Source organism: Cryptotermes secundus, unplaced genomic scaffold (genome assembly GCF_002891405.2).
Source record: "Cryptotermes secundus unplaced genomic scaffold, Csec_1.0 scaffold871, whole genome shotgun sequence".
NCBI classification, from domain to species: Eukaryota; Metazoa; Arthropoda; class Insecta; order Blattodea; family Kalotermitidae; genus Cryptotermes; species Cryptotermes secundus.
The window spans coordinates 9,171-35,375 of NW_019740663.1; the positions used below are offsets into that span (position 1 = coordinate 9,171).

The following is a 26,205-nucleotide window of genomic DNA, read 5'->3' on the forward strand; positions in this document are numbered from 1 at the left end:
CAATTTATATTTTTAATATAATATTAAAAAAAACCTTACACGCGTGGAATCCGCGACATCATATGATGACGTTCGGCCAGCTGCCCTAACTTTTAACGACATCATATGATGATGTTCGTCCGATAAAGGTTAAAGGAAGAAAAGTTGTTTTGTAATCAGTGTTAAATTTATAATTGTACATATACAAGTTTCAAGTTCTCTTTTTGTTGTCATACATTGTAAATAAACTTAACTGTTTTGAGAAGTAAAATTATAGTGTGTACTTTCATTACAGGGGATACAGAATTCTCACACATTACCTAGAACAGGAAAATGTCTTTTCTTGAGAGCCTTCTAGTGTTTGTATGTTGTGTCACTGGAATCCATAGCCTTTTATATATGGAGATTATAAAATATAGGTATCATTATTTTTACCTAATTTTGTTTTATTTATCCCAGAAGATGTCTTCAGTTCGTGTGATACTTATTGTAGGAGTCGGTAAGTGATTTGCAGAAATTAGGCATTTACATTGAGATTAGTATACAGATATTACAGACAATGATATCGTGAAAAATTAAACACCATGAAGAGTTATCCATTATGAATAAGGTCCAAGTTCACAAGATGTCTCATAGTTGGTCGACCGTGTGGACAGTTCTGAAAATTAGAAATACATTAATGAAATATTGTACTATCATGTAACAGTCATATTAGGCTTGATAGGTTTATTCGTAAGCTTTACATTACACATACCCATGGTTGTTCAATCTCTCCCATATGGTCAATCAGACGCCTCATATCTGCTTTGCTTAAAGCTGTCCCAATCATGACAGATTTACGACAGGCCCTGGATGCAAACATTGCCCTAACTCTCGATGGCCGGCACATAGTATGTGGGGCATCCTGAAAAGTCACTTCATGCTGATTATGGTGTTTTAGTATGAACTAATATTTCTGGGGTTGCTGTTTTGGTCTGGACAACCAGTGAACTGGGGTTCAATTGCTGGCAGTGACAAAGAGATTTTTCCCTTCATAGTGTTCACACACTGACTGCCTCTGTGGTCTAGGGGTCAGAGTTCCTGCCTACAGATCCAGAGGTCCTGGGTTTGATTCCTGGTGCTACTAGATTTTCTGAGAAGTAGTGGGTCTGGAAAGGGGTCCACTCAGCCTTGTGAGGATAACTGAGGAGCTGTTTCAAGGAAATAGCGGCTCCAGTCTAGAAAACCGAGAATAACAGCCATGGGGATCCATTGTTCTGACCACGTGACACCCTCTATCTGCAAAAGTTGGCCCTAACTTTGCTGACAAGCAGCGGTCTCTCATCGGTATAGTTCGCTTGCAGACTACAGGCCACAGAGTTATTAGTGTTCACACACATTCTGGAGTCCACCTAGCTCCTTAACCAATATCCAGTGGGTACTGGCAGATCTTTCCCTGGGGACACAGAAATGCCCACTAATATTCATCTAGTGCTAAGATTAATGTGCAGATTTTACCTCCATTCCTCTCCTATGTCTTTATGGTTTAATGCTCAACTAAACACAGGGGAAAATTTTACTTTTATCTGCATGTTAGAAAATGTTTACCTAGTCAGTAGAAAATACATTGGACTTAAGGTTCTCGAAGCAGTGACTGTAGTCTTTTGGGTTGTAACATAGTGTCAGAGAAAGCCTAACATTTTGGAAATTTTGCCTGTGTCTTCAAGGTCGAAGAGTAGGTCAAGCAAGAAACCAGTCAAAGAAGATGGCAAGCAGGGCTTCTGAAGATTTTGCTCAAAAATATTGGTCTTTCTCCAAACTACACAGTGTTACAACCAAGAAGACTATACTCTCCAGTACAGAAGGTGCCTGCCTGCCTTTGTTTTCGGACATGTGTCTAATGAAGTCTTTGTCAGTTCCATTTAGAACACCAGTCTGCAGTGATGTGAGCCCAATTCTTGTCCAGGTATTCAATTTTTAAATGAAACATTACTATGTCCAAAGGAGCATAGTTCTTTTAATTTTACTATGTTTTACTATGTCACAAGAAGCAAACAGTTAACATCCCTTCATTTATGTGCACAGACATGCATAAGTTATGCTGAATAATGATAAAACAATTTAAGAAAAGATGTTTATAATCTCTCATCCAGTTCATTATATACATAAATATTTTCAATATATTGTATGAATTCCATGATTATGGAGTTCAGTATTATAAGAATTTCAGTGATCAGGTACTGACATCCATCATCAGATGCTTATGGTAAATGTAACATTGTCCTTTACTGCTTCACATACCCATATGTCTGTTAACTATATTTCATAACTCAAGTTCAAGTTCAGCAGTGCATGTGATTATGATACTTTGATTAAGGTACAACTTCATGACACTGAAATATGGAAAATGGAATTCAGATACTCAGAGAACTTCACAGCCAATACCCATACCAGAAAACAGTTGATGCACAGCAGCAAACTTGTCAAAAGTCTTCAATCTGCAGTCATGTTGTATGTTTCAATGCAGAGAATAAAAATGAATGAGAAAGTACTGGCTGACAAGTTTTTGGAAAGAAACAACTGCATGTGACATGTCTCTCTGAACCCAAAGAAAATTCTTGTATACCTGCATAGTTTTACATACCAGTGTTTCAATATTCATGTATTTATGATCCTGAATGTACAAGAGTAAGTCAATAAGTAAGTTACAAATGGATATAGAACTTGAAAAATTAGAGTACTGATTTGAAAAATGGTTTTATTTCTCAGCATAATCTCCCTGTACATTTAGGCACTTGTCCCATCATTTCACAAGCCCCTGAAAACCAGCAGCATAAAATTCTTTGGGCTGCTGTGAGAACCAGGCGGTGACTTCCCTTTCTACAGCTTCATCGTCAGGAAAATGTTCAGCCATAAGATGATGTTTAAGAGGGCCAAACAAATGGAAGTTGCTTGGAGCAAGGTTGGGGCTATACGGAGGTTACTCAAGGACTTCCCACTTGAAATTTTGCAGCGTCTCATCTATCTTGTTGGCAGTATGGGGACGCGCGTTGTCATGCAAGAGCAACACGCCATTGGTGAGAGTCCTGGTCGCTTCCATTGAATGGCCTTATGAAGTTTTCTGAGGATGTTACAGTAGGAGTTGGCATTTACAGTTTGTCCTTGAGGCTGGAATGTGGTGAGCAGTATGCCTTCATGATCCTTGTCATTGGATGGTTCCAACAGCAGCCCAAATAATTTTATGCTGCTGGTTTCCAGGGGCTTGTGAAATGATGGGACAAGTGCCTCAATGTACAGGGAGATTATGTTGAGAAATAGAAGCATTTTTCAAATCAGTATTCTTATTTAAGTTCTATATCCATTTGTAACTTACTTACTGACTTACCTACATATGTTAGACTGCAATTTTAAAAATAATTTCTTAGGATATATGCTAAATAGATATATTTACCTGTAGCATAAACAGTAGTTCATCAATATCTTCCTTTCCAAACTGCCAGTTTTTGCTGACAGGAATTGAAGTCAGTTGTACTCGTTTTGTCGGTTCAGCTGGAATAAGAATTAACATGTATCACTGCATTCTGTTAGAACATTAAAAATACACAGATCCAGAATGTCATACAGTTTCCCGCCTGGGTAATTTTAATTTACAGCAAACTCCATGGAACACAGCCCTTGACAGGGTACAGTCAGTCACCTGGTCAAGAATTCAGTACATTTTATGGAATATGAAGGCCCATTACCAAATACTCTAGACCCCACTAATGAGAAAGGAGCTGGGATAGCTCAGTTGGTATAGCAACAGGCTGGAGTACTTGGGTTCAATTCCCAGGGGGAGGAAAGATTTTTCCCTTTCTCCATAATGTTCAGCCCAGCTCGGGCCCACCCAGCCTCCTGTGCAATAGGTACCAGTGGCTGTTTCCCTGTGGGTAAAGTAGCAAGGGCATGAAGCTGACCACTCCCATCTAGTGCCGAGGTCAAAAATGATTGAGCCGTACCTCCATTCCCCCACATGTCACGGCGTTGTGCTTAATTAATTAAGTAAGCAGAGGAACAACTTTACCTTTACCCTACGTCACTAGGGTCTCTTAAGCCAGATGAATCCACTGCAAACCCTCATACTCTGTTTCTTCAAATTACATTTTAATGTCCCATGTTTCTAAAGTGGTCTCTTCTTCTCTACGGGTTTTCTTTAAAAACACTATGTATTGCTCATCTATTCCATGGATGTTAAGGTTTACATGATATTGGTTGTTCAAACGAAACCCGTTTGTGGCACTGCTGGGATATGTGGTGCAGTGATTCTAGCAGCAGCCCAGGGAGGTCTTTGTGAGGGGGATCCATCAGCTGATGAATCAGTGGGATATGTGTATGAACACCCAAGGGAACTATTTTAAATCACCTCTTTTCCTTCACCCAGAACAATCCATGAACAGGTTTCATTTGAAAACTGTGTTCTTCAGCATTGCTTATACTTGTGTAAGATCTGAGATTTTCATGGCAGTGAAGATTCATATTATGGTCTTCTTCATTATGACTGTATGTTATGATCTGGTAGGTACCAGCATTTCATCTTGAAAACAGAAGCAATGTTTGCTTATGAAATCTTGGTATTAACTATGAGACTACTACACAGTGTCATAACCTAGAAGACCAAAATATGAAGTGCTTGTGCTGTTCCTACTATAAAGGACTGTAGGGTAAACAGCTTTTGTCTTGAGTTTTCCATGCAATGAGTATACTCATTTCAGACTTACCTTTTTCATCAATGATGAAATCAAATCCATTTTTATTAAATATTTCTTCATTTTCTATGAGAATACTCTCATTCACTGCTGTTAATTCAAGTTTCTGAGGCCTGGAACATTTAAGAAAGAAACAAATCATATTTCATACCATTCTTTTGACTGCGTGTAAATCGGCATGCAGTCTTTTGTTTCAATCTACCATGTGTATTCTATGAGGAATGGCAATATTTTAATGTGGGCATGTGAAATGTATTCAATACTGTGGGCCTGAAAAGGAATATAGGAGAACACAGGGGAAGTTAATAGTGAAAGAGCTGTTATAACAAATGAAACTTCCCATTAAATTCTCAAAGGGTGTTACTATTGTTACAATAATACACTATTAGTTAAAAAAAAAGTACTTACTTAACGAGCCTCTGGTTTTGCAGTACAGTATTGAGCTGCAGCATCTCAAAATTATATTTCTCGTCTGTTGCATGTTGGTCAATAATGAAAAGATCAGATCCGAGACGTGTAATAATGAATCCCAAGTTAAATTGGCCCAGTATTTCCATCTGTCAAGAAATTCAATTTTCATTACATCTGTTTTAAGGCAAATCCTGTCGGATGTCTGGGACACCAACAGTCAGCAATAGGGAAACATTTCCTGAGACCAAATGCAGTACTGAGTAAGATAAAAGAATTTGCAGCAAATATTCACAAATATGTACTGATATTGGAAAGCAGCTGCCATTCAGAGAGGACTTAAGGCTGCAAGCAGAGGAATAGCCATTGTTAAAAACCATTACCAGGAAATAAATAGTGAAGACACTGAGGGCTGGAAAGGACTTACCTTGTGCTGTGGTGATTTATGAATTGTGGAGATTAGCGATGGTGCTGTAATTGCTTGTAATTCAGAGTTGTGTATATAAGCAGTCAATATCCGATCCAAAACCCTATCTAGTCACTTGTACTACATGATAATATAATACTTGTGTGAAGTTTTCTTTTAATCTTTGTAAAAAGAATCCCTGAAAATTGTCTAATTAATAAAGAATGAAACATATTGGGTAATTAGAAGCATCTGCTCAATGAAAATTAAATAAAAGTGATAAACTTTGATGGTATTCTATGTTGACTTAACAACAGATTTTGACTACTTGAAGGACTCTGATGAAATTAGTATTATTCAACATAAGCATACACTGAAATGTAACTGTGGAATACCCATTCATCTCCAGATAATATTAATAATTTGTATTAATGTCATGCCATATAGAAACATATCATTACTCACCTTAGAAAACATATCTTGTGAGATCTCTTTACGCAGTTCAAGTTCTGCAGACTGATTCTTTGCTGGATCAATTTCAGCACGAAACTTAACTGACACCTGATGTTTATTTCTGTTTGTATTGTGCTTCTTCTGTTCTTCAATTTTCTTTTTGATGCTCTCAATGCTGACTGACATATGAACAGTTTTCTGACTTAAGTCATCAATTTTCTCACCATCAAGTTTTACCATAACTGTCTGTATGTTGCCAGTGTCATATGACTGGCTGGTTTCTTCATCTTTACTGTTCTTCTTCACCATATCGATAATATCCACATCTTCTCTACCTCCAGAAGTTTTTGTAGTCACTACTGACTCTTCTGCTGTTTCTCGGTTGATGTCTTCATGGGTAATAAAAATGTCATTTTTGTTTGTCTCGTTATATTTATCTGTAGCAACATCATGGTCTGCATATTTCTTATTATGTTCAATATCAGTTCCTTCATGTGAATTCAGAAATTCCTGTGTATCAGTAATAACTTCGGTATCATCTACTTTAGCACTTTCAAGCCCTTTTCCATCCTGTGACATATTCCAAGTTTCTTCCATATTTGATATACTATCAAGAGGAACTTGGGTTTTTATTAATGTATTTTTTATTCCTTCCTTTATACTCGATGAGAAAAAGTGGTTGATGCAGTGCACTGCAAAAACAAATTTATTGATGTAATCTGTGTTATTCAATCACTGAATAAAAAAAAAATAGTAAAACTATAGCAAGAAGAAAGTAAAATTCTCAGTGAATGGATTTCTTAACATGCCAATGATAAAACTTCTTTTTAGGTTAAACTAAGTTTAAATGTTTCACATAATGGCATGTGACACTAAACATGACTCTTATTTTGGACACTGCCCTTCATATTGATTTTTTTTAAACACAACATTTTGGAAACTGGATCTGTTTCTCTTGTCAGGTATAAGGGACAGAAATAGAACTAGGGTCCAGTTTCTGAAATACTGAACTTAAAAATACTCAAGAAAGCTACAGTGTCCAAAATAATAGTCATGTTTATTGTTTTTTGTGTATACTGAATGTTTTAATTTTTAAAACACCTGAATCTTCTGCCTCTGTAATGATTTACACACTGGATACCAAACTTCCTGTTCTGATTTGAAATTAACAGGATGTCTTATTTTTAGACAAAATGCAAACACACATTTAAAATTTACATAATCTGGAGTTGCATGTTTGATACATGAATATATAAAGATATAAGTAAAAATTATATATGAATTGAGATGGGGAACAAAGACATGAAGAGAGAGAGGGATAAAAATAGAGAAAGAAGCAGGATACTGATGTAACAATGCCTGAAGCAATGTTTAGGTGAGATCTGATGTTCTCACAGTGATGAAGAATTAGATTGTGGTCTTATGATACCGTGTAGTCTGGTAGCTAGTTAACAGCATTTTGGAGGAATTTGCTGCAATCTTCAGGGCAGTGTTAGTAACCACTTATGAGACTGTATGGTGTCAGAAGGTCACACACAACGTTTCAAGTATATTTCTTCTATAAATATGTTCCTTGATCTTATTGTCGTTTCTTTATGTATTACATGCAGAGTTAAATTTCATGAAGTAATGCTTTGTTTTTTGCCTCATCATACTTCCAATAAACTGAGCTGTCCTTTTTTTTCTGGGCCTAGAGTAAAGGAACCTGCTCCCTAACATACTTTGAATGCATGATAGTGTAATGTAACTATGGCCATCACAACAGTATAGGCGAACCAAGTGGCTAACAGAAGTGGCACACTTCAAAACCTCTTTTTTTAAATGAAAATTAATGTCCAATTTTCTTTCTTATTGTGCCCATTAATTGACAGTAGTCTAAACATGTTATTCAACAATGTAAATAAAACTGTTTTAAGAATTATGACACTAGTGACAGTTCTTGTCAATGTCTGAGAATTTCAAGTTATTGTGATGAAGTTTGGAGAAGTTGTAAGATTTGCGGTTTTTACAGCAGTCACTATGAAGAATGCCGTTTCCTGGGATGTGGCGCTGTGCGAGTCTTGTGTAAACTGATGTTTCAGAGGAACATATCACCTCCATCTTCTGTCCTGAAGGTGTGTTCCTCTGATACGTTGGTTTACACAAGACCCGCATCCCAGATGACGGCATTCTTCATTTTGAGAAGTTATTGAGTTTTTAATTCAGCAGGGGGCTGCAGAATTTCACGTTGCCTCAGACCACGGTTAGTCCTGCATCAACCCTGAGTATAACTATGGGGTTTCCATTATCCTTTATTTTATTTTATATCATTTCACCAGTTTCATTCTCCTGCCATTCTTTGTTTAAATTAGTAGTGTGACAATATGACGAAGGATGAGATGTACAGTACATGTAGTATGCACGGGAGAAATCAGAAGTGCATACAAAAATTTAGCTAGGAAATCAGAAGGGAAGAGACCCATAAGAAGGGCTAGATATAGATGGGAGAGTATTATTAAGATGGATTGTAAAGAATTAAAATGTGAGAATTTGACTGGATTCATCTACTTCAGATAAAGTCTGGGTTCTTGTGGCCATGGTAATGAGCTTTGGGTTTTATGAAAGACAAGAAGTGCCTTGACTAGCTGAGTGACTTTGTCTTTTTAAGAAGGGTTCTGCTCCATGGAGCTGGTTAGTATTTATACCCAAATTTGTAATTGAAAACTTGGTCACTTACATTTTGATTTACCACTTCCTTCCTTTCCTGTGGGACCTAAAGTTCTCTTGACTCCTTTTCCTTTTCCTTGCGCTGATGTAGGAGATTCTGGATTATTATACACAGGAGAATGGCTCCACTGCTTAAACATATCTTCAAGATTTCCTGCTGCTGTTGCTTTTGGGGAGGGAAGAGAACAAGGAACAGGGCCAGAAGAAATATTTTGAAAATTAAAAGTGGAAGGAATTGTTTCATACAGGTGAAAGAGGGAAGCCTGTTCAAAACAGTTAAGATTAAGAAATATGCTACTATCAGAGTGTCTACTAAATTATAACTAATAGCGTGTATACATTCAAGGAGAATTACTGGTAAAAGCTTTGCTTTATAAGTTTCATCATTTAAGTCCCTACTTAATAAGGGTGGAAATAGTGCACTCACAACATCATTCCCTATACTAAGATCAAATTGTATAAAATTCTCAAAAGAAGAATAATCAAAAAAGGGTCACCAGATTATAAAATATTTACTCTATTAAGCTCCATAACCTTTATTTTAAACTTTTTCTTTCATTTGAATTCAAAAGAATACAGTCAGCATTTATGTCCATATATAAAATATGGGTCAAATTTAATATTTCTTTACCATTTAAAATTTAGACTTTCCATACCATATTTCATCTAAACAATGATGAAATTTTGGAGATTACCAGGAAATTCTAATAGGGCTTTGTTTTATATATAAGCATGCAGAATGTCCAGTAATGCTATTTTTTTAATTGACATCACTGTAGAAGTTTTTCTGTGTGAAAAGGGAGCATGAAAGTATTGATAAAAAAAACAAATTGGCTTTCCAATTTATAGTTACTTTTATGATCACCTAAACAGTAATTCATAGCATTTGTTTACTTGTAATGAAATGTGATATTTGATGGAGCCATTAGGCATGGTACTACATTAGTTGATTATCCTGATGCTTATNTGCGCCCTGCAAATTCATCCTCCTCAATTTCAAGTTTCGCTCCGCCCACCGAGCAGTGTATAAAAAGGAGCAGCCCGAAACAGGCAGCATCAGTTTGACTTCAGTCTACGAGCAAGCCACACTCAAGCAACATCAGCCAGCAGGCTTCGTCGCCAGTGCTCGGTCTTCGGAGGCATCGGCAGGCTGCGCCAGGCACGACTGCTTCGGCCCTCCGGCTCTTTCACACCCGACTCACTGGGGCACCTCGCCTGGACTCACCGGTGGTCGTGTCCCTGTCCGACCCACTGGGTATGTGGTGTAGCCACTGCCTCATCACTCGTACGACCGCGCTCAACGACCAGCCTTTCACCAGCAGCTGCCGCGCTGCGATCAAACAACCTCCACCATCTGCCACACCGCGATCAAGCAACGGCCACACTGCGGCCAGTCCAGTCCGCAACTAACCTCTCTCCCTATCGGCGCACACCGCACTACCTCACCGGTCAAGCATCTCAGCAACCACGGTCCTTTTCAGGACCAACAAACTGTTCCGAAGAAGTGGGTTGTCATTGGAGTAATGACAAAACTACATTAAACCCCACAAAAGTATTGATAAAAAAAACAAATTGGCTTTCCAATTTATAGTTACTTTTATGATCACCTAAACAGTAATTCATAGCATTTGTTTGCTTGCAATGAAATGTGATATTTGATGGAGCCGTTAGGCATGGTACTACATTAGTTGATTTATCCTGATGTTTATCCATGAGAAAAGGAACCACTGAAAGTGTGACATACTTTAATGGTAAGTCTAAATGAACAATCACATCATGGTCAGAGCAAAGACATTACTAATTATGTACTATAATATGCATAATGATTAAGGTATCTCGAATCACAGGTGTACAACTAAGCCTTTAGGAATAGGTTTCATCTTCTGAAATATTCTGATTGGCCCCAGGAGAAATATTCAGTAATAGCAGCCTCTGAGAAAAATGAGAATCAGGGATCTGTCATATTGGGTAAAAGGGCGGCTGCTGCATAAGGCTCGCAATCTCACCACCATCTGTGAGCTGACTATATAGAAGATGTGGGAACCTCAATGTCTCACAACCGTACGGACCTTCACAGCCTGTTGCAGGGATAGCTTCACTTTTCTTTTATCTCTACATTTATTTACAGAGACTGGCTATCATAAATAAAAGTTTTCATGGTTTTCCTGAGTCTGTTTAGGCACCTGCTGGGATAGTACCTCAAAGTAGGCCATGACCAGCTCCTTCCACATCCNACTTGTAATGAAATGTGATATTTGATGGAGCCATTAGGCATGGTACTACATTAGTTGATTATCCTGATGCTTATCCATGAGAAAAGGAAACATTGAAACTGTGACATACTTTAATGGTAAGTCTAAATGAACAATCACATCATGGTCAGAGCAAAGACATTACTAATTATGTACTATAATATGCATAATGATTAAGGTATCTCGAATCACAGGTGTACAACTAAGCCTTTAGGAATAGGTTTCATCTTCTGAAATATTCTGATTGGCCCCAGGAGAAATATTCAGTAATAGCAGCCTCTGAGAAAAATGAGAATCAGGGATCTGTCATATTGGGTAAAAGGGCGGCTGCTGCATAAGGCTCGCAATCTCACCACCATCTGTGAGCTGACTATATAGAAGATGTGGGAACCTCAATGTCTCACAACCGTACGGACCTTCACAGCCTGTTGCAGGGATAGCTTCACTTTTCTTTTATCTCTACATTTATTTACAGAGACTGGCTATCATAAATAAAAGTTTTCATGGTTTTCCTGAGTCTGTTTAGGCACCTGCTGGGATAGTACCTCAAAGTAGGCCATGACCAGTTCCTTCCACATCCTTTCCAATTCAGTATTCACTAATCATCTGATCATTAAATGCTACATGATCTGAGCAACTTAAAGTATCATTAAATAAACCACAAAAAAAAAATGTGTAAGTATTTTTGTCCACTCCCCCATCTTAGATAGCATTTATTCTTGTACTTGAAGTATGAGGTAAGATTGTCAGGGCAGAAGCAACAGCTTATCGTTTCTTCACTTTCTAAATTAACATTTATTCATTTACATTCTGAGTTGTCAGGACAGCTCAATTGGTACAGCAACTAGGCTACAGGCTGGGCAACCAGGGTTTGATTCCTGGCAGGGGCAAGAAATTTTTCTTCTCTCCATAGCTTCCAGACCAGCTCTGGGGCCCACCCAGCCTCCAATCCAATGGTTACCAGGGCCCTATCCCCAGGAGTAAAGCAGCAAGAGTGTGAAGCTGACCACTCAACTCCATCTAGCGCCGAAGTTAAGAATGGTGGAGCTATACCTCCACATGTAATATACCTTCATGGCAAAGTGCTTAATTACATAATAAAATATAGGAAAACCTTACCTTAACTTTAATTTATTTACATTTTGCTTGGGAAGGTCTTTTTCAAGTTCCTCTAATTCATAGGTATAAATAGGATGACTATAGCTTTCATTCAAGCCTTCAGAGATTAACACATTGGTATGTGTCCTTCAGTTTGCCAGTATGCCATGCATAACCAAACAGTTGTTTTACAAGATTAGATTGTTAACATGACCAGTGGGTTGCAAGAAAACTTTTGGATATGCCCTTTTGGACCATAAAACAAATGAGATCATGAAAGAACTATAAATTCAAGAAATAACAGAACTTGGAAACTGGAAAGGCTACATTGACATGATGATATCTAATTGGATTGCAAAAGACTTTAAAATGTCAACCAAAAGGGCAAAGAAGTTTAGAAATACATCTGAAATGATGAAGTAATCCATTTTGTAATATCAAGTTAACAGGTCTCAGTAGGCCTAATACAGGAAAGAAGGATGATGATGATGATGACCTTATACTTACCTTAAAGGTTGCAATGAGAAGCTTCTCATGATCCATAAAAACTTTTCTCTTGTCAGGTGTGACATTCACGTCAACAGTGTTGCATGCCATCTTCAAATTAAGGAATACAAATGGATACTGATGCTGGTTGAACTGATGGTACACTTCATTTATTATTTTAATGACCTAAGAGTACAAAAAATGGAAAGATTTTCAGTTTTTATGCATTTCAGTCTGTAAACAATAACTTATTGGACATACTGACCAACTGTAAAATATATACATATAGTATAAGTGACAGAAGATCAGCATTTGTTACAGTACATGCATAGTAGCCTACTGATGAACATTAAGGTTGAAATATGTATTGATAATGTCACAATTTAGGTGTGACTATAGATGGGGTATGGATTTACAAGTCGTAACTACAAATAACTATAACACTATCGATGATTTCCACACTTTACAAATCACGACATGCTAAGTCTTCTTCAGCCTGCTTTGTCTTCACTAGACATTGCTTGGTAACTGCTCTCAATAATGGAGATTCTTCAGCTTCTGTGCTCATGTTGTTACTGTCCAGCAAATATCCCACAACTGCACTCATTTCAAACTGTCATGCTCATAACATCTCGGCATGGACCACATAAAAAACAATGTTCCTTTAATGTTGCATGCATATTCGTTGCTACAGGAACATGTTACCAATCTGTTGCCTAGAAACGGTTTGCATAACACTGTTGTTTGTTCGCGTGTCTCGCAGTCATTGCATAGCAACAGCTGTAAACAAGACATTGCTCGCTCCCTAAGGCTACTCAACCCAAATGGCCGGCGGCCATACTTCCATTTCTTTTTTCCTGAGGGCTGTGCTTGTGACGCCCGTGGTTGCTCTCACCTTCCTCATCATGGCTTGGTTTTTTGAGGTGTTTACTCTCCAACCTCTCCCTCTGCTCCCTCCTTAAGGCAACTCATCCAGAGCAGCTCTCTGAAACCACATCATTTATCAGGATGACCACCTTATATGGGATCTCCCATGAGGTTTGGAGCTTGGGTGATCTCCCCTTCATGCAGTTTTGGTGATAGAGCCACATTCTGTCACCCTTGCGGTAGCCCATGCAGTTGGCGAGTCTGTCATAAAGAGTTTTCATTCGGTCACTGACCAGCTTCAGGTGTTGGTGGGCATAATTGTGGATGTCATGTAGATGACCCATTAAATTTGCTGCATGTTCGATTGTGGGCCATTCTTTCTTGGGGAGTGCCCCGGACAGCAAGTTGCAGGGCTGTTGGATTTCCCTTCCAAACACTAGGCTAAGCCTATAGTGTTGTCAGTGGATGCCCTTTAAATAAGGAGGAAGATGAGTAATCTTGTGCCCAGTCCCTCTGGTGCCATGCAGCGACCTTTTGTAGGCACTCTGCGACCATTTTGATGTAGTGCTTGACCATGCCATTCGACTGCAGGTGCAGGGGTGTAGTGTAAATCTTGCTCACTCCCAGATATTGCAAAACCTCCTGTATCAGACAAAACTCGAGGTTACAGCCCTTGTCACTATGTAACTCCCGCAGTACTCCGAGGTGGCAGAAGAAGTTGGTAATTAGCGCTTCCACCACTGTCGAAGCCTCTTGATTGGGAATGTTGTAGGCTTCCAGCCACTTCTTAAAATAATCTGTAGTGATCAGGAGGTATAGGTTTCCTTGGTCTCTCTGTGGGAAGGGCCCTGCTACACTGATGGCTATCCTTTCAAATGTGGGGTCCTGAAATTGTGCTGATGCATTTGTCCGATTCCTGATTGGAGGGCTGCGACTGGCTGCACAGGTCTCACACTGTTGGCACCACTTCTCAACACCATTTCTTATCTGGAGTCAGGAGTACCCTTGCCAGACCTTACTGAGGGTCTTGTTGACACCCAAGTGACCTCCTGATAATGTTGGGTATCCCCTAATTTATGCTGGTCACGGTAGCTGAGTGGTCTAAGGCGTGCACTGTCTTCGCTCACTCGGAAGCCGGGATCGTGGGTTCGAATCCCACTCAGGGCATGGATGTTTGTGTGCGTTTTACTATGTTTGTGTACAGGTAGAGGCCTTGTGACGAGCTGATCACCCGTCCAAAGAGTCCTACCATATGTCTAAGATCTAGAAAAACTGAAGTGAACGGAGAAGTTCATAGAGGTACTCGTAGGCCTAGGCCGACTGGGGCTGTAGTGCCAAGGAAAAAAAAAATCCCCCAATTTATAGAAGTAATTAGTTCCATGAAAACTGTTTGTCAAGGTGAAAATTCATAAATCAAATTGACATTCCTATTAAATCACATGTAAAAGTCACCAAACTTATGAATGCAAGTTGTTTGCTATAGCGAAAATTCATAAATCAAGTGTTCATAAGATGAGGGATTACTGTATAAGAAATACACTCATATTCAGGATTAATAAGGGGAACCTCACTGTTTTTAAGATTCCCTCATAAAACTGCATTATCTTAATTAGCCTAGGAGTAGAGACTTGGGACAGTAAATTACAGAATTAAGCTAACCAAAGAATTTTTATATGCAGTGAAGTTATGAACTGGTATGAGGGGAGAGCTGTTCCCCACTCTACCATCATAGAACCCTGCTGGTGCCTCTCACCTAATGCTAGTGTAGAATGAATAATCCAGCCACTTGAGTACAGTAAGAGGAGTGCAAAGAAGTGAGGGTAGACAGTTCACAGGAAAATCCATGAGAATTCTTTGCCCAACTCCACTATAGTTCCCATATAATGCGTGGTTAAACACTGGCTTCTCACTGCAGAAACCCAGGTTCAATCTTGGGTGACTTCATGTAGGGTTCATGGTGGATGAAGAAGAAAACAGGTTTTGTTTGAGCATCTTCAGTTTTCCTCTGCCAATCAACCTTACATTTGTGTTCCATATTCATCATAATTCTGCCTGAGGTGTGTGATAGTCTTGACCAGGCAGCACATTATCACATCCTTGACCTCATCTCTGATTCAACAGTTGGCTAATTGCAGAGCAAAGAAGTTTTAAATTGAGAAATCCAAATACAGTAAAATTTCTTCAAGAAATTTTCCACATACACCCCAGAAAATTCTAGATATTTACAAGTTACAATACAAAATTTCTACATGAAGTCATAAACAATTCCAAAAAACTCAGTTTTTTTGCCATGTGAAGATTTATTATATGAGGTATAACAAAACAAGAATTGTGGGCTTCACCTTTGTTGGCTCACAAGGCCGAGAATTGACATAAAAGAACTGCCTGTCAGCGGCACTCCGACCTTGACCATGGGCACATGATGATATGCAGCCTTCAAGCTGGAATGGGTATTCAGTGGATGCTGACCCTTCACATATTCCATATTCTTGTAGCGCTGTTTCATCTGGCATCTTCTGTAGAAACTCCATCAAACTTTGTACCTTATAAGAAAGTATGAATTGCTGGTAAAATTTAACAAATATATCATGCATGAGAGCAAATAGGAAATCATATACATGCATTTATGTTTAAAAGAAAATGGATTTTTTGTCCCCCCTCCCACTACTGGCACTGTATTATGAATGGGTTACTGAACAAATAATGTTGCCACCAGGATAATACACATAAATTACCATGACTAGGAATACATTACATTGTGTAACAGAGACCTGTTTAGACCCAAAGATGCAGGCAATGTTGTCACGGACTGTTTCACTTCCCTGGGTTGAGAGCACAGGAGTGTGACCCCCTTTCTTAGTTCGATTAGTGCATGAGATCCTGCAAAAACAATTGTAACAGCAGTTATCTTGCACTGCATCTTATAAAATTCTGTAGAGATGTAAATACGTAACTGAAGCATCAAGGCCTTATACTCTAACAAAACTGATTTTATTCGCCAAAATTAACAATGTTCTAGCATTCATATCGGTGGGGAGATCATAGGAATTTTTTCAATGTGTGTCATTTGAGATTTTAAGACTTAAACTATAAATCAAAGAATGGGTTTGATTCGCAAGCAAGGTTTTGAGACATAAGTACCAGACTGATTATGGTAAAAGATAATGAAGGTTCAGTGTTGTATAAATACATATACCCAGCTTATTCCTTAGTTGGTACGCGCTGGTACACAAAATCAAATTTGAACACCTGCTGATGCATTTATATTTCAACCTTCAGGAAAAAAAAATGAATGTGAGAGTACCTGTTAGGGGTCACTCTTTGTCTACCACTAATGCACGGATGGAAATAAACTGAAATTGTTTTTGGGTGAGGTATGAACAGTTCTCCATGTAAAGTTTGTCATGTCCATCTCCTTACTCCTTATTAACTCCATCAGCTGCAGTTACATTAAGAGTGCAGTCTTGTGGGTTGTAAGACCATGTAATTTGGAGAGAGCCAGCTCATATCAGCTGGTTTCTTGATTGTCTTATTCTTTTATATTGAAGATGGAGGTAATATGTTATTCAGAAACAGTGGGCTCTCTCTGGACTACAAGGCGTTACAACCCAGAAGACCATACTCTTCATATTCACTGCTGTGAAGATCTCAAATTCAACATCCTGTTTCAGTACTTGGTATTCACTTGCCATATCCAACTAGCTGACACATCTCAGAGTCTTCAACAATTTAAAACTTTCACCTGTTCCTTTCTCCCATTTACTTTAATTTGAATTTTACCTGTTGCTGTAAGCAGCCAGTTCTTGGTAATGTTTCCGTTTTCAAATGAGTGCTCTTCCCAGAAGCAGGCCATTTAACTGTCTGGATTTGGAATGTCACCAGTTACACCACTGACCTCAAGTAACAACCCATCTCCCTCCCTGAAGCACTACACATGGATCCTTACCTGTAGGTTTTATTTGTCAACGCTGAAGTTGGAACATTTTTACAACTTGACATTTTAGGGTGCTGTTGGAAACAACATGGCATGATATTGTACTGGACTTCATTATAATACTTAACCATACATTTTAGGGGCCTCCATAGTCTAGGGGTAACATTCCCACGTCATGACTCAAGGTACATGTGTTCAAACCCATTGGAGGTCATGGAATTTTTAAGGGCGGAAAAATTCAGGGAACAAGTCCTCCAGGAGGGACTTTAAGCCGTGGGTCCCGTGTCACAGATTTACGGCACGTAAAAGATCCTCATGTCTCTAGGAGACCTCTGAGCAAAATTAGGCAACAAGTTTCCCGCCCAAGTAGTTTCCAATGCCTCTGGTAGATGGAGGAAATATCAGGTACCGAGGGCCGACCTCATTGGCTGAATGGGGCTGATAGTACGCACCAGTACCGGTAGGGTATGGCAACAGTAGAAATTAAAGGGGGACGCACAATGGACCAATAACTAGTCTAAGTGCATGGGGAAACCCACCCCCTCTAATAATAGTAATAATAATAATAATAATAACAATAACAACAACAACAACAACAACAACAACAACAACAACAATAACCATACATTTTTATTGACACAGACATTGATGGATATAGGCTAGCAAGCATAGAACTTCGCCAAGGGATTTATTTTGAAATTACACAGGAATTTTCTGTTTATGAAGTTTCCCAGGTGCAATAAAAAAACATTATACAGACAGACATTGTACTGGTTCTTGCAAAGGCAGTAATATTTATGGGGAAAATGCCTTGTAGACTATCTTAGACTCTAATCTCTAAGAATGTTATGTTACTTGAATAAATATCATACTTGATGCCTATGCAGACTAGACAGTAAGCATACAATAGCTGTGTCATTTTTGCAAACTCTCGACGTAAATTGCGATGAAATTCCTTCTGCCTCACAGGTAAGGACCCGAAAAGATTCTGAAGGGATACTGTAGTACCAACCTGGAGAGGAACAATGAAATATAGAATTAACGTTTTCTAAAATGAAAGTAATGTAACAAGTACTTTTACTTCAGAAAGAGTGAAGAAATATTACTAGACACTAAAATTTCATTTCACGTCAGTGCAGTAAACTGTCAGGAATGTAAACATATGTCTCACTATACTACACACGACAGTATGATAATTACAAAATTACAAATATTTTACCTATATTACATGCAGAACTTATATTGTTTCCTAATATTATATGGTAGCATTCTGTTGCACTTTTCATTTAGTGACGATTAGTTTTTTACAGTCTCACATGCAACACTATTTTCTATAAAATTTATTAAAAGTTAGACCAATGTGGTCATCATCAGTTGTTAAAATTACTGGGCAAGGAAACTGCTGTCTACTCTTTCAGTATACCGTACGTCCAAAAAGTATCCGACTTTACTTTTTTCCGCTGTAAGTAATGGCCAAAGGGGTGGGGAAACTGAGCGTAGTGGTACAAGGGACTTTCATGCGCAAGCGTGATTTTTTGCTGACTCGCAACACTGCCGGATGCGTCTGTGGCTGCCAGATAGCGAAGTGGTGTAACACGTGTTCGTCGCATTCTTGTTTTGCTCAAGATGACAGAACGCTTGGAGCAGCAATACTGCATTAAGTTTGTCAGAAACTTGGGGATACCCAAGCGGAAACAATTTGCAAAATTCAGCAGGCTTTCGGCGATGATGTAATGTGGGTCACTCAAATTAAAGAGTGGTTCAACCGCTTTAAACATGGTCGTATGTCGGCGGACAGTGAGCAGCGTTCCAGGAGACCGTCAATGCTGATGTCATTGGAAAAGTGCGGACACTGATCATGGAGGACCGTCGTTTGGCCATCCGTGAAGTTGCTGATGAGGTTGGGATCAGCAGAAGTTCTGCAAACACAATTTTAACTGAGGATTTGGGCATGTGAAGAGTGGCGGAAAAATTTGTGCCCAAGCTGCTTCCACCGGAGCAGCAACAACTCCGTCTTGAGGTCACGCAGGACATGCTGGAGTTCACCAACAGGGATCCTGAGTTCCTGAAGACTGTGATCACTGGTGACGAGTCGTGGGTGTACGGATATGACCTGGAAACCAAGGTCCAGACATCGCAATGGAAGCATCCAACAACCCCGAGGTCCAAAAAAAAACACGATAGGTTTGGAGCAATGTGCAGGTGATACTGACTGTTTTTTTCGATTACTGGGATGTTGTGCTTCATGAATATGCACCACTAGGTCAAACTGTCAATAAGGAGTACTACCAAGAAGTCCTCCGCCATCTTCATGATGCAGTTCGGTGCAAGAGACCAGAGCTGTGGGAAGCACGCAACTAGCAGCTGCAGCATGACAATGCCCCAGCTCATTCATCACACCTGATCCAGGGTTTCCTGGCCAAGCACGGCATTCCACAGGTTCGCCAGGCTCCCTTCTCTCCTGACATAGCTCCTTGTGATTTCTGGCTGTTCCCGAGATTGAAGACACTGCTAAAAGGCTGCCGTTTTTGACAGCCGTGAGGACATCATACAGAACGCGACGGCGCAGCTGCACGCCATTCCAAAAGAAGCCTTCCAGAATTGCTTCCAGCAATGGAAGGACCTCTGGGCTAAGTGTGTGGAGTCACAAGGGGCCTACTTTGAAGGCGATTAGGTATTGTAACCACCCAGATACAGAACTTTTTTTTTCCCGGCCCAAGGTCGGATACTTTTTGGACATAGTAGTAGAAGTCCCCTTGATGTGCATGTGTGTTTGAGTTGATGGGTTATATTCTCTCCTGTTGTGTTCAAGTGCACTCAAAAACAAGACACGCAGCACAACACACCAACTCAAACACACATGTGCATTGAGGGGACTTATATATTAACAACATAAGCAACGAAACAGAATACAGCAGTTTCCTTGCCCAGTAATTTTAACACCTGATAATGACCACATTGGTCAAAACACATAGTGATAACCTTTAAAAATGAATCACTTTTAATAAATTTTATAGAACATAGTGTTACATGTGAGACTGTAAAAAACTAACCGACACTATATTATTTCTAGTTGAATCTCAACTTGTTATGAACCTCAAAGTTCTTTTTTTTTAATATTTGAGGAACTTGCCTAAAGGACATTGTATTAAATCAGTAGTCTTATTGAAAATATACTGAAGGACTGCTGTCAGTGTTAAAATGGTGATATTATTAGAATAGTAAAATAGCAACTGTACATTGTCCATAACCAAATACAGACCCTTGATATAAAGTGTATGCTGGGGACAGATTCAGTACCCATGATATAAGTAAAATTTACCCTTATATGATTTTAGAATCCCTGTTATTTTGTGTATAGTACTTATGCAGTGACTAGAATACATACATACTATAGCATGGAATGTTGCAATACACTCTTATACAGTAACTAAAATATTTCACAGAAATATATAAGATATAAAACATGGAATTCTACTGGGGTACATGATCAAAGCCGCAGTATAATGGGAGCCTACTGTATGGACAGATATTCCTCTCTAAGACTCAATCAAGTACTTGCTGCAAAGGCAACCAAATTCATAAAAATAAAAACATCATCAAATGTTAATCACACTCACTTGTCTGGCACAAGGTTGCTTCTTTATAATTTGTCCTCTGCAATCAAATTCTAATCTTGTTCCACATGAAGCGGAAGAGTGGCGGGTGACAACTGCCATTTCACTGAGAGCACATAGTGAACTAAGTGCTTCACCACGGAAACCAAATGTTTTCACTGACACTAGGTCAGAAAATTCCCTCAGTTTTGAAGTATGGTGCTTAAGAGCTTAAATAAAGAAAGAATTGTTATTATAGTGTCTAAACTGTAATACTAGTTTATACCTGAGGCATAAGGGTGCACACTCAACTTACAAACAAATTGCTTAATTGATAAAAATAATGTTTCAGCATATGTAAACTAGATGGCAAAGAGCTTTAAAAGGCAGAGAATCTACCAGTTATACTGTCCACTGTGTATAAATTCTCAGAAAGAATTTGCTACAGATGCAGGGGGGACTAGAAAATTCAACTTCAAATGAACAATTGCCACTGACAATCTTTGCACAGAAATTTGAAGCAATTACATAGAAAATGGATTATGTTGGGATTTGAATTTTTAACATCAGTGATAATTTAGACTGTGCTCTTCTGGGTTATGATAATGTGAAATCTGGTGAGTGGTACAAATTAATCTGCTGCCTTCATCTTCAGTACCCTTCAGGACATCCAAACTTCACTCACTTCAACCCAGATGATGGAGGAACAGTTTCCTCCAATATACTGGTATTCAAATACCAGACAAAATGATGTCAAAACCCAGAAGACCACGCTCTATAGGCTATGTTGCTTGGAAAATTTTGAGAGAAGCTAATTAATGATCAATTTAAAAACTGATATCAAGAAAATTCTATACCTTTAATTAAAAAAAATATTCAAACTTTCCTTAGAAAAATAATTCTGGTAATTAGATAATGATAATAAAAAATCATATTTCAAATACAGAAAAGAATAATAAGAATTATTACCAATTCTTGTAATGTGGACTCGTGCCGTAATTTATTTAAGGAGTTACATGTACTGCCACTTCAATCGCAATATATAATTTCCTTACTTATGTTGGTTGTCAAGAATAGAGATCGCTATGTAACAAACTCTGATGTCCACAAACGTAATACCAGATTTAATCATGACTTGCATCTTCCAGTGGTAAACTTAACGATATTTCAGAAAGGTGAATGGTATTCTGGTATCAAACTTTATAACCACCTCCCTCCAGAGCTTAAACAATTATCTTATGACATCCCTGGATTTAAACTGACATTAAAGAAGTTTCTTATCACCGATTCCTTTTACACTGCTGAAGAGTACTACTGCTGGAATAAAGATTGATCCCTCATGTATATTTAAATAAACACTGTTGCCTATTGCTAGGATGCAACGGTCTATGGAATAAAATACACAGGAAAAAGGTACTATTACTGTTGTGATATAGGTGTATTATATATTAAGAAATTAGATTTTATATGACTATATTAAGAGTCTTGGTGGTCTCTTGATCATGTATGTAATTTTATGTCATTTTGATATATGGAATGTATTGTACAGTAGTCCTGTTGTATTGAGTATTTAAAATTTTGATGATGATGACTATCTGATTATGTATGTATATTCATATGTTATATTGTATTGCTGACTTGTTCTACATCTGAGGCAGACACCTCCATGGATTTTGTAGAACTGTAAATAAATGAACGAATGAATATAAAATCTGATGAGGCAAGTGGACAAGTAAATTTTCATAATTAATGTAGGAGCATGAAAGGAAGTATGGATTCCAATCGCTCTAATCTTAACCATGATTCATGAAACAGGTAAACTCTTTTCCACAAATTCCGATTAAGTGCAAGCTCAAACTGCCGGCCACTATTCAAATATTCAGCTTTACCTAATATTAAAAAATTAAAATTCACAAACAAGAGGCCCCAATTAGACCAGTAATAAACAACACTAATGCACCCACACATAAACTAGCTAAATGCATACATCAAAGAATAAACGAACACCTAAAATTAAAATACGAGTACAACATCACTAACACAATACATTTTGCAGAAAACATAAGGAACTTAAAACTAAACGCAAATCATAAACTACTAACATTGGATATTAAGGACCTATACGTTAATATCCCAATCAGTGATACACTTCTTGTAACCCATAAACTACTTAAGGATAGTCACATGGACAAAAGCATTATAAAAGAAATAATGTCCATACTCACATTGATATTGAACCAAAACAACCTAAGTTCAAAACAAATCAAACTAATATTATGTCTTTGCATATCCTGAAGTTATAAAAATATGTCACTTACTAAGGGCCTGAAAATTTTCTTCTTCGATACCAGCTCCATTGTCTATTACTTCCACAAGTTCACTGCCATATTCTTTCATGCGAACCTCAATAACAGTTGCCCCTGCATCCAAACTATTTTCCACCAGTTCTTTCACTGCTGTTGCCAAACTGAGGACAACCTGATGGAAGGATATAACAATTACTGCTTACATTACCACAGGTTTCAGTATATTAAGTAAAATACTGCGTCAAGTTAATGAGTGAAAAGTGAGTTCGAAAATACAAATTCGGAAATGCAAAGTTCTAACCTGACCCGAGCAGATTTGATGTACAACATCTTTATTTATGGCTTCAATCCTAGTTTCTTTCACTTCTGGAGATGAAAGTTCCATTTACGCAGCTTAATGTGATCATTAAATAATTAGGAACCGACAATTTTCATAAAATTGAATAATATACGTAATCGTTCAAACACAACTTTCGAAACAACATAACCTATAATATATATCAGTACTTCAAATTCCCGCGCCAAACAACAGGCTATTCAGTAGCATTTGTTTCATCTGGAGCATCTGAAGTTCCATATATTCCCAATAGATGTCTACAGTTCACTAAATTTTCTGACAGAACAGGGAATGTAAAGTACGCCAAATGAACAAATGCTACTGATTATCGCAATGTTTGGGGCGGGAATCCGAAGTAATGATATAAATTATAGGTTATGTTTTATCGCAAGTTGTGTTTAAACGATAAAGTATTTATATTCAATTTTATGAACAATTTTGTCGGTTCCTAATTGTTTAATGGTCACATTAAACTGCGTAAATAGAACTTTCACCTCCAGAAGAGAAAGAAACTAGGACTGAAGCCGTAAATAAAGATGTACATCAAATCTGCTCTGGTCAGGTTAGAACTCTGCATTTTCGAACTCACTTTTCACTCATTAACTTGACACAATATTCTACCTAATGTACTGAAACCTGTGGTAACGTAAGCATTTATTGTTATATCCTTCCATCGGGTTGTCCTCAGTTTGGCAACAGCAGTGAAAGAACTGGTGGAAAATAGTTTGGATGCAGGGGCAACTGTTATTGAGGTTCGCATGAAAGAATATGGCAGTGAACTTATGGAAGTGATAAATAACGGAGCTGATGTCGAAGAATAAAATTTTCAGGCCCTTAGTAAGTGACATAGTTTTATAACTTCAGGATATGCAAAATCATAATATTAGGTAAAGCTGAATATTTGAACAATGGCCAGCAGTTTGAGCATGCACTTAATCAGAATTTGTGGAAAATTGTTTACCTGTGTCATGAATCATGGTTAAGATTAGAGTGACATGGGTTCATCAGCCCTCTGTGAAAAAAATAATTGAAGGAATCATACCCCCTTTCACACTCCTACATTAATTATGAAAATTCACTTGTCCACTTGCCTCATCAGAGTTCATATCTGTCAGTCTTACTTCGTAAACAACATTCCTATATTTATATAAAAAAGCTATGTAAGAAAAGTAAAAAAAATAATTGGAAAGATTATTACAAGTAACAGCATACTCTCAGATTTAAGTTAGAGTCTATATTAAGAATCGCGGGGAGATCGCTATAATATATTAAGATGTATATAAGAATGTGCTACAGAAGGCCGGATGGGAATGTCTAGGCCTTTTTTGTACATTTGGAATAATTTTTTCCACAAAAAAGTCAAAACTTTGATGAAAGGGACAGAGGAGAAAGCAACTTTGAATGGTACAACAGGAATGACCTGTCACAGTGGTTCCGCATGATAAAAATGAGCCTCCGTGACTTCGTGTCAATAAACCGTATGAGAACAGGCAACACCAGTCTTAAAGCAAGCCTAAACAGATTTAACATTGTGTCCACGTCCGAATGCGAATGTGGTAAAATGCGGATTTATACACGTACATCCACCCAGCCATACGTCTTCATGGCGTAATGCTTAATTAGTTAAGCGCACGGACAAATTTACCTTTTTTTCAGGAGGCCACTCTCTGCGTTCGTCCGTGTGTGACGCATCAAGTCCCCCAAAAATTAATCAGATTTTCTTAAAATTCGATATGGGAGACGTTAACGAAGGGCTTTTGGGAAATTCTGGTTTGCCGCTGTATTGGTCCTTAATAAGGCTAGTCTACATATGACAATAGGATTTTCCATGTATCTTATAAACCGCTTTATAGGTGTTGTTGAAATTCGGTATGGGAGACTCCAATTAAAGCTGTGAGCCATTTCCGGTTTCCGGCAATGTCGATAGATAAGAAAGCCGGGTTTGCGTAAGTCTGTAAACTGACTTGTCCCTGTGCTCCGTGCACATTCTCATGACCATAGCCTTGACCTTGACTTTTCCACGTATCGCATAAAGAGTTAAACAGATTTTGTTGGAATTCGATTGGGAGATTTTGATATAGTTCCTGCCGTTGATGTCAACGTCCGAGGGGCAACCCAATTCCCGCTCCGCCGCAAGGAAAGCTTCTGCTAGCGGCTGGCCGACGGTTAGAAAGTCCCCGACCCCATGGAACCCGCGGTCCATCTGCGTGACCTGCCAGCTTTGGGACAAATCCAGTTTTAGTGATACGAATGGACTCTCCTGTGTACCATGTATACCATAAACTCTTCCACAGAATTCGTGGTTACTTTGTGTAGATGACTTATTCTAGTCTGTATTGCATCTTTCCCTTGTTTAATTTCACAGCGCGCCGTTGATAATATTGTATAAACAAAATGTAGTACACCGTTTTCAAATTTTGTTACTGAGTGTATAGATGAAATTTGTAAGTTCATTTTGCATATACAGTAGAACTTGGTTATAACGTCATCAAAGGGACCTAAAAATAGTGTCGTTGTAACCGAAATGGGCACTTCCACAGTAGCCTTATGTTAGTCACGTAAAAATCTACCAAAAACCGAGTTAAAATGTTGCATTTTTTAGTGAAATACGTAGTTAAGTACAGACTAACGTAACATTAACGTGGAATTGATA

The 26,205-nt window shown here is 38.3% G+C and overlaps 1 protein-coding gene across 1 annotated transcript; it reads right to left on the bottom strand.

Moving 5' to 3' along the window:
• Positions 1 to 57: 57 nt before the first annotated feature.
• LOC111872554 (mismatch repair endonuclease PMS2) lies at positions 58 to 23,727 on the bottom strand. The gene is made up of 14 exons (XM_023866590.2): positions 23,517 to 23,727; positions 23,228 to 23,387; positions 20,934 to 21,139; positions 18,186 to 18,325; positions 16,151 to 16,259; positions 15,722 to 15,922; positions 12,534 to 12,698; positions 8,687 to 8,939; positions 5,983 to 6,662; positions 5,112 to 5,260; positions 4,716 to 4,816; positions 3,410 to 3,507; positions 734 to 883; positions 58 to 637 (listed from the first exon to the last, which is right to left on the bottom strand). The coding sequence occupies exons 1-14, from the start codon at positions 23,598 to 23,600 to the stop codon at positions 572 to 574; spliced, it is 2,562 nt and encodes an 853-aa protein (XP_023722358.1). The 5' UTR covers positions 23,601 to 23,727; the 3' UTR covers positions 58 to 571.
• Positions 23,728 to 26,205: the final 2,478 nt, after the last annotated feature.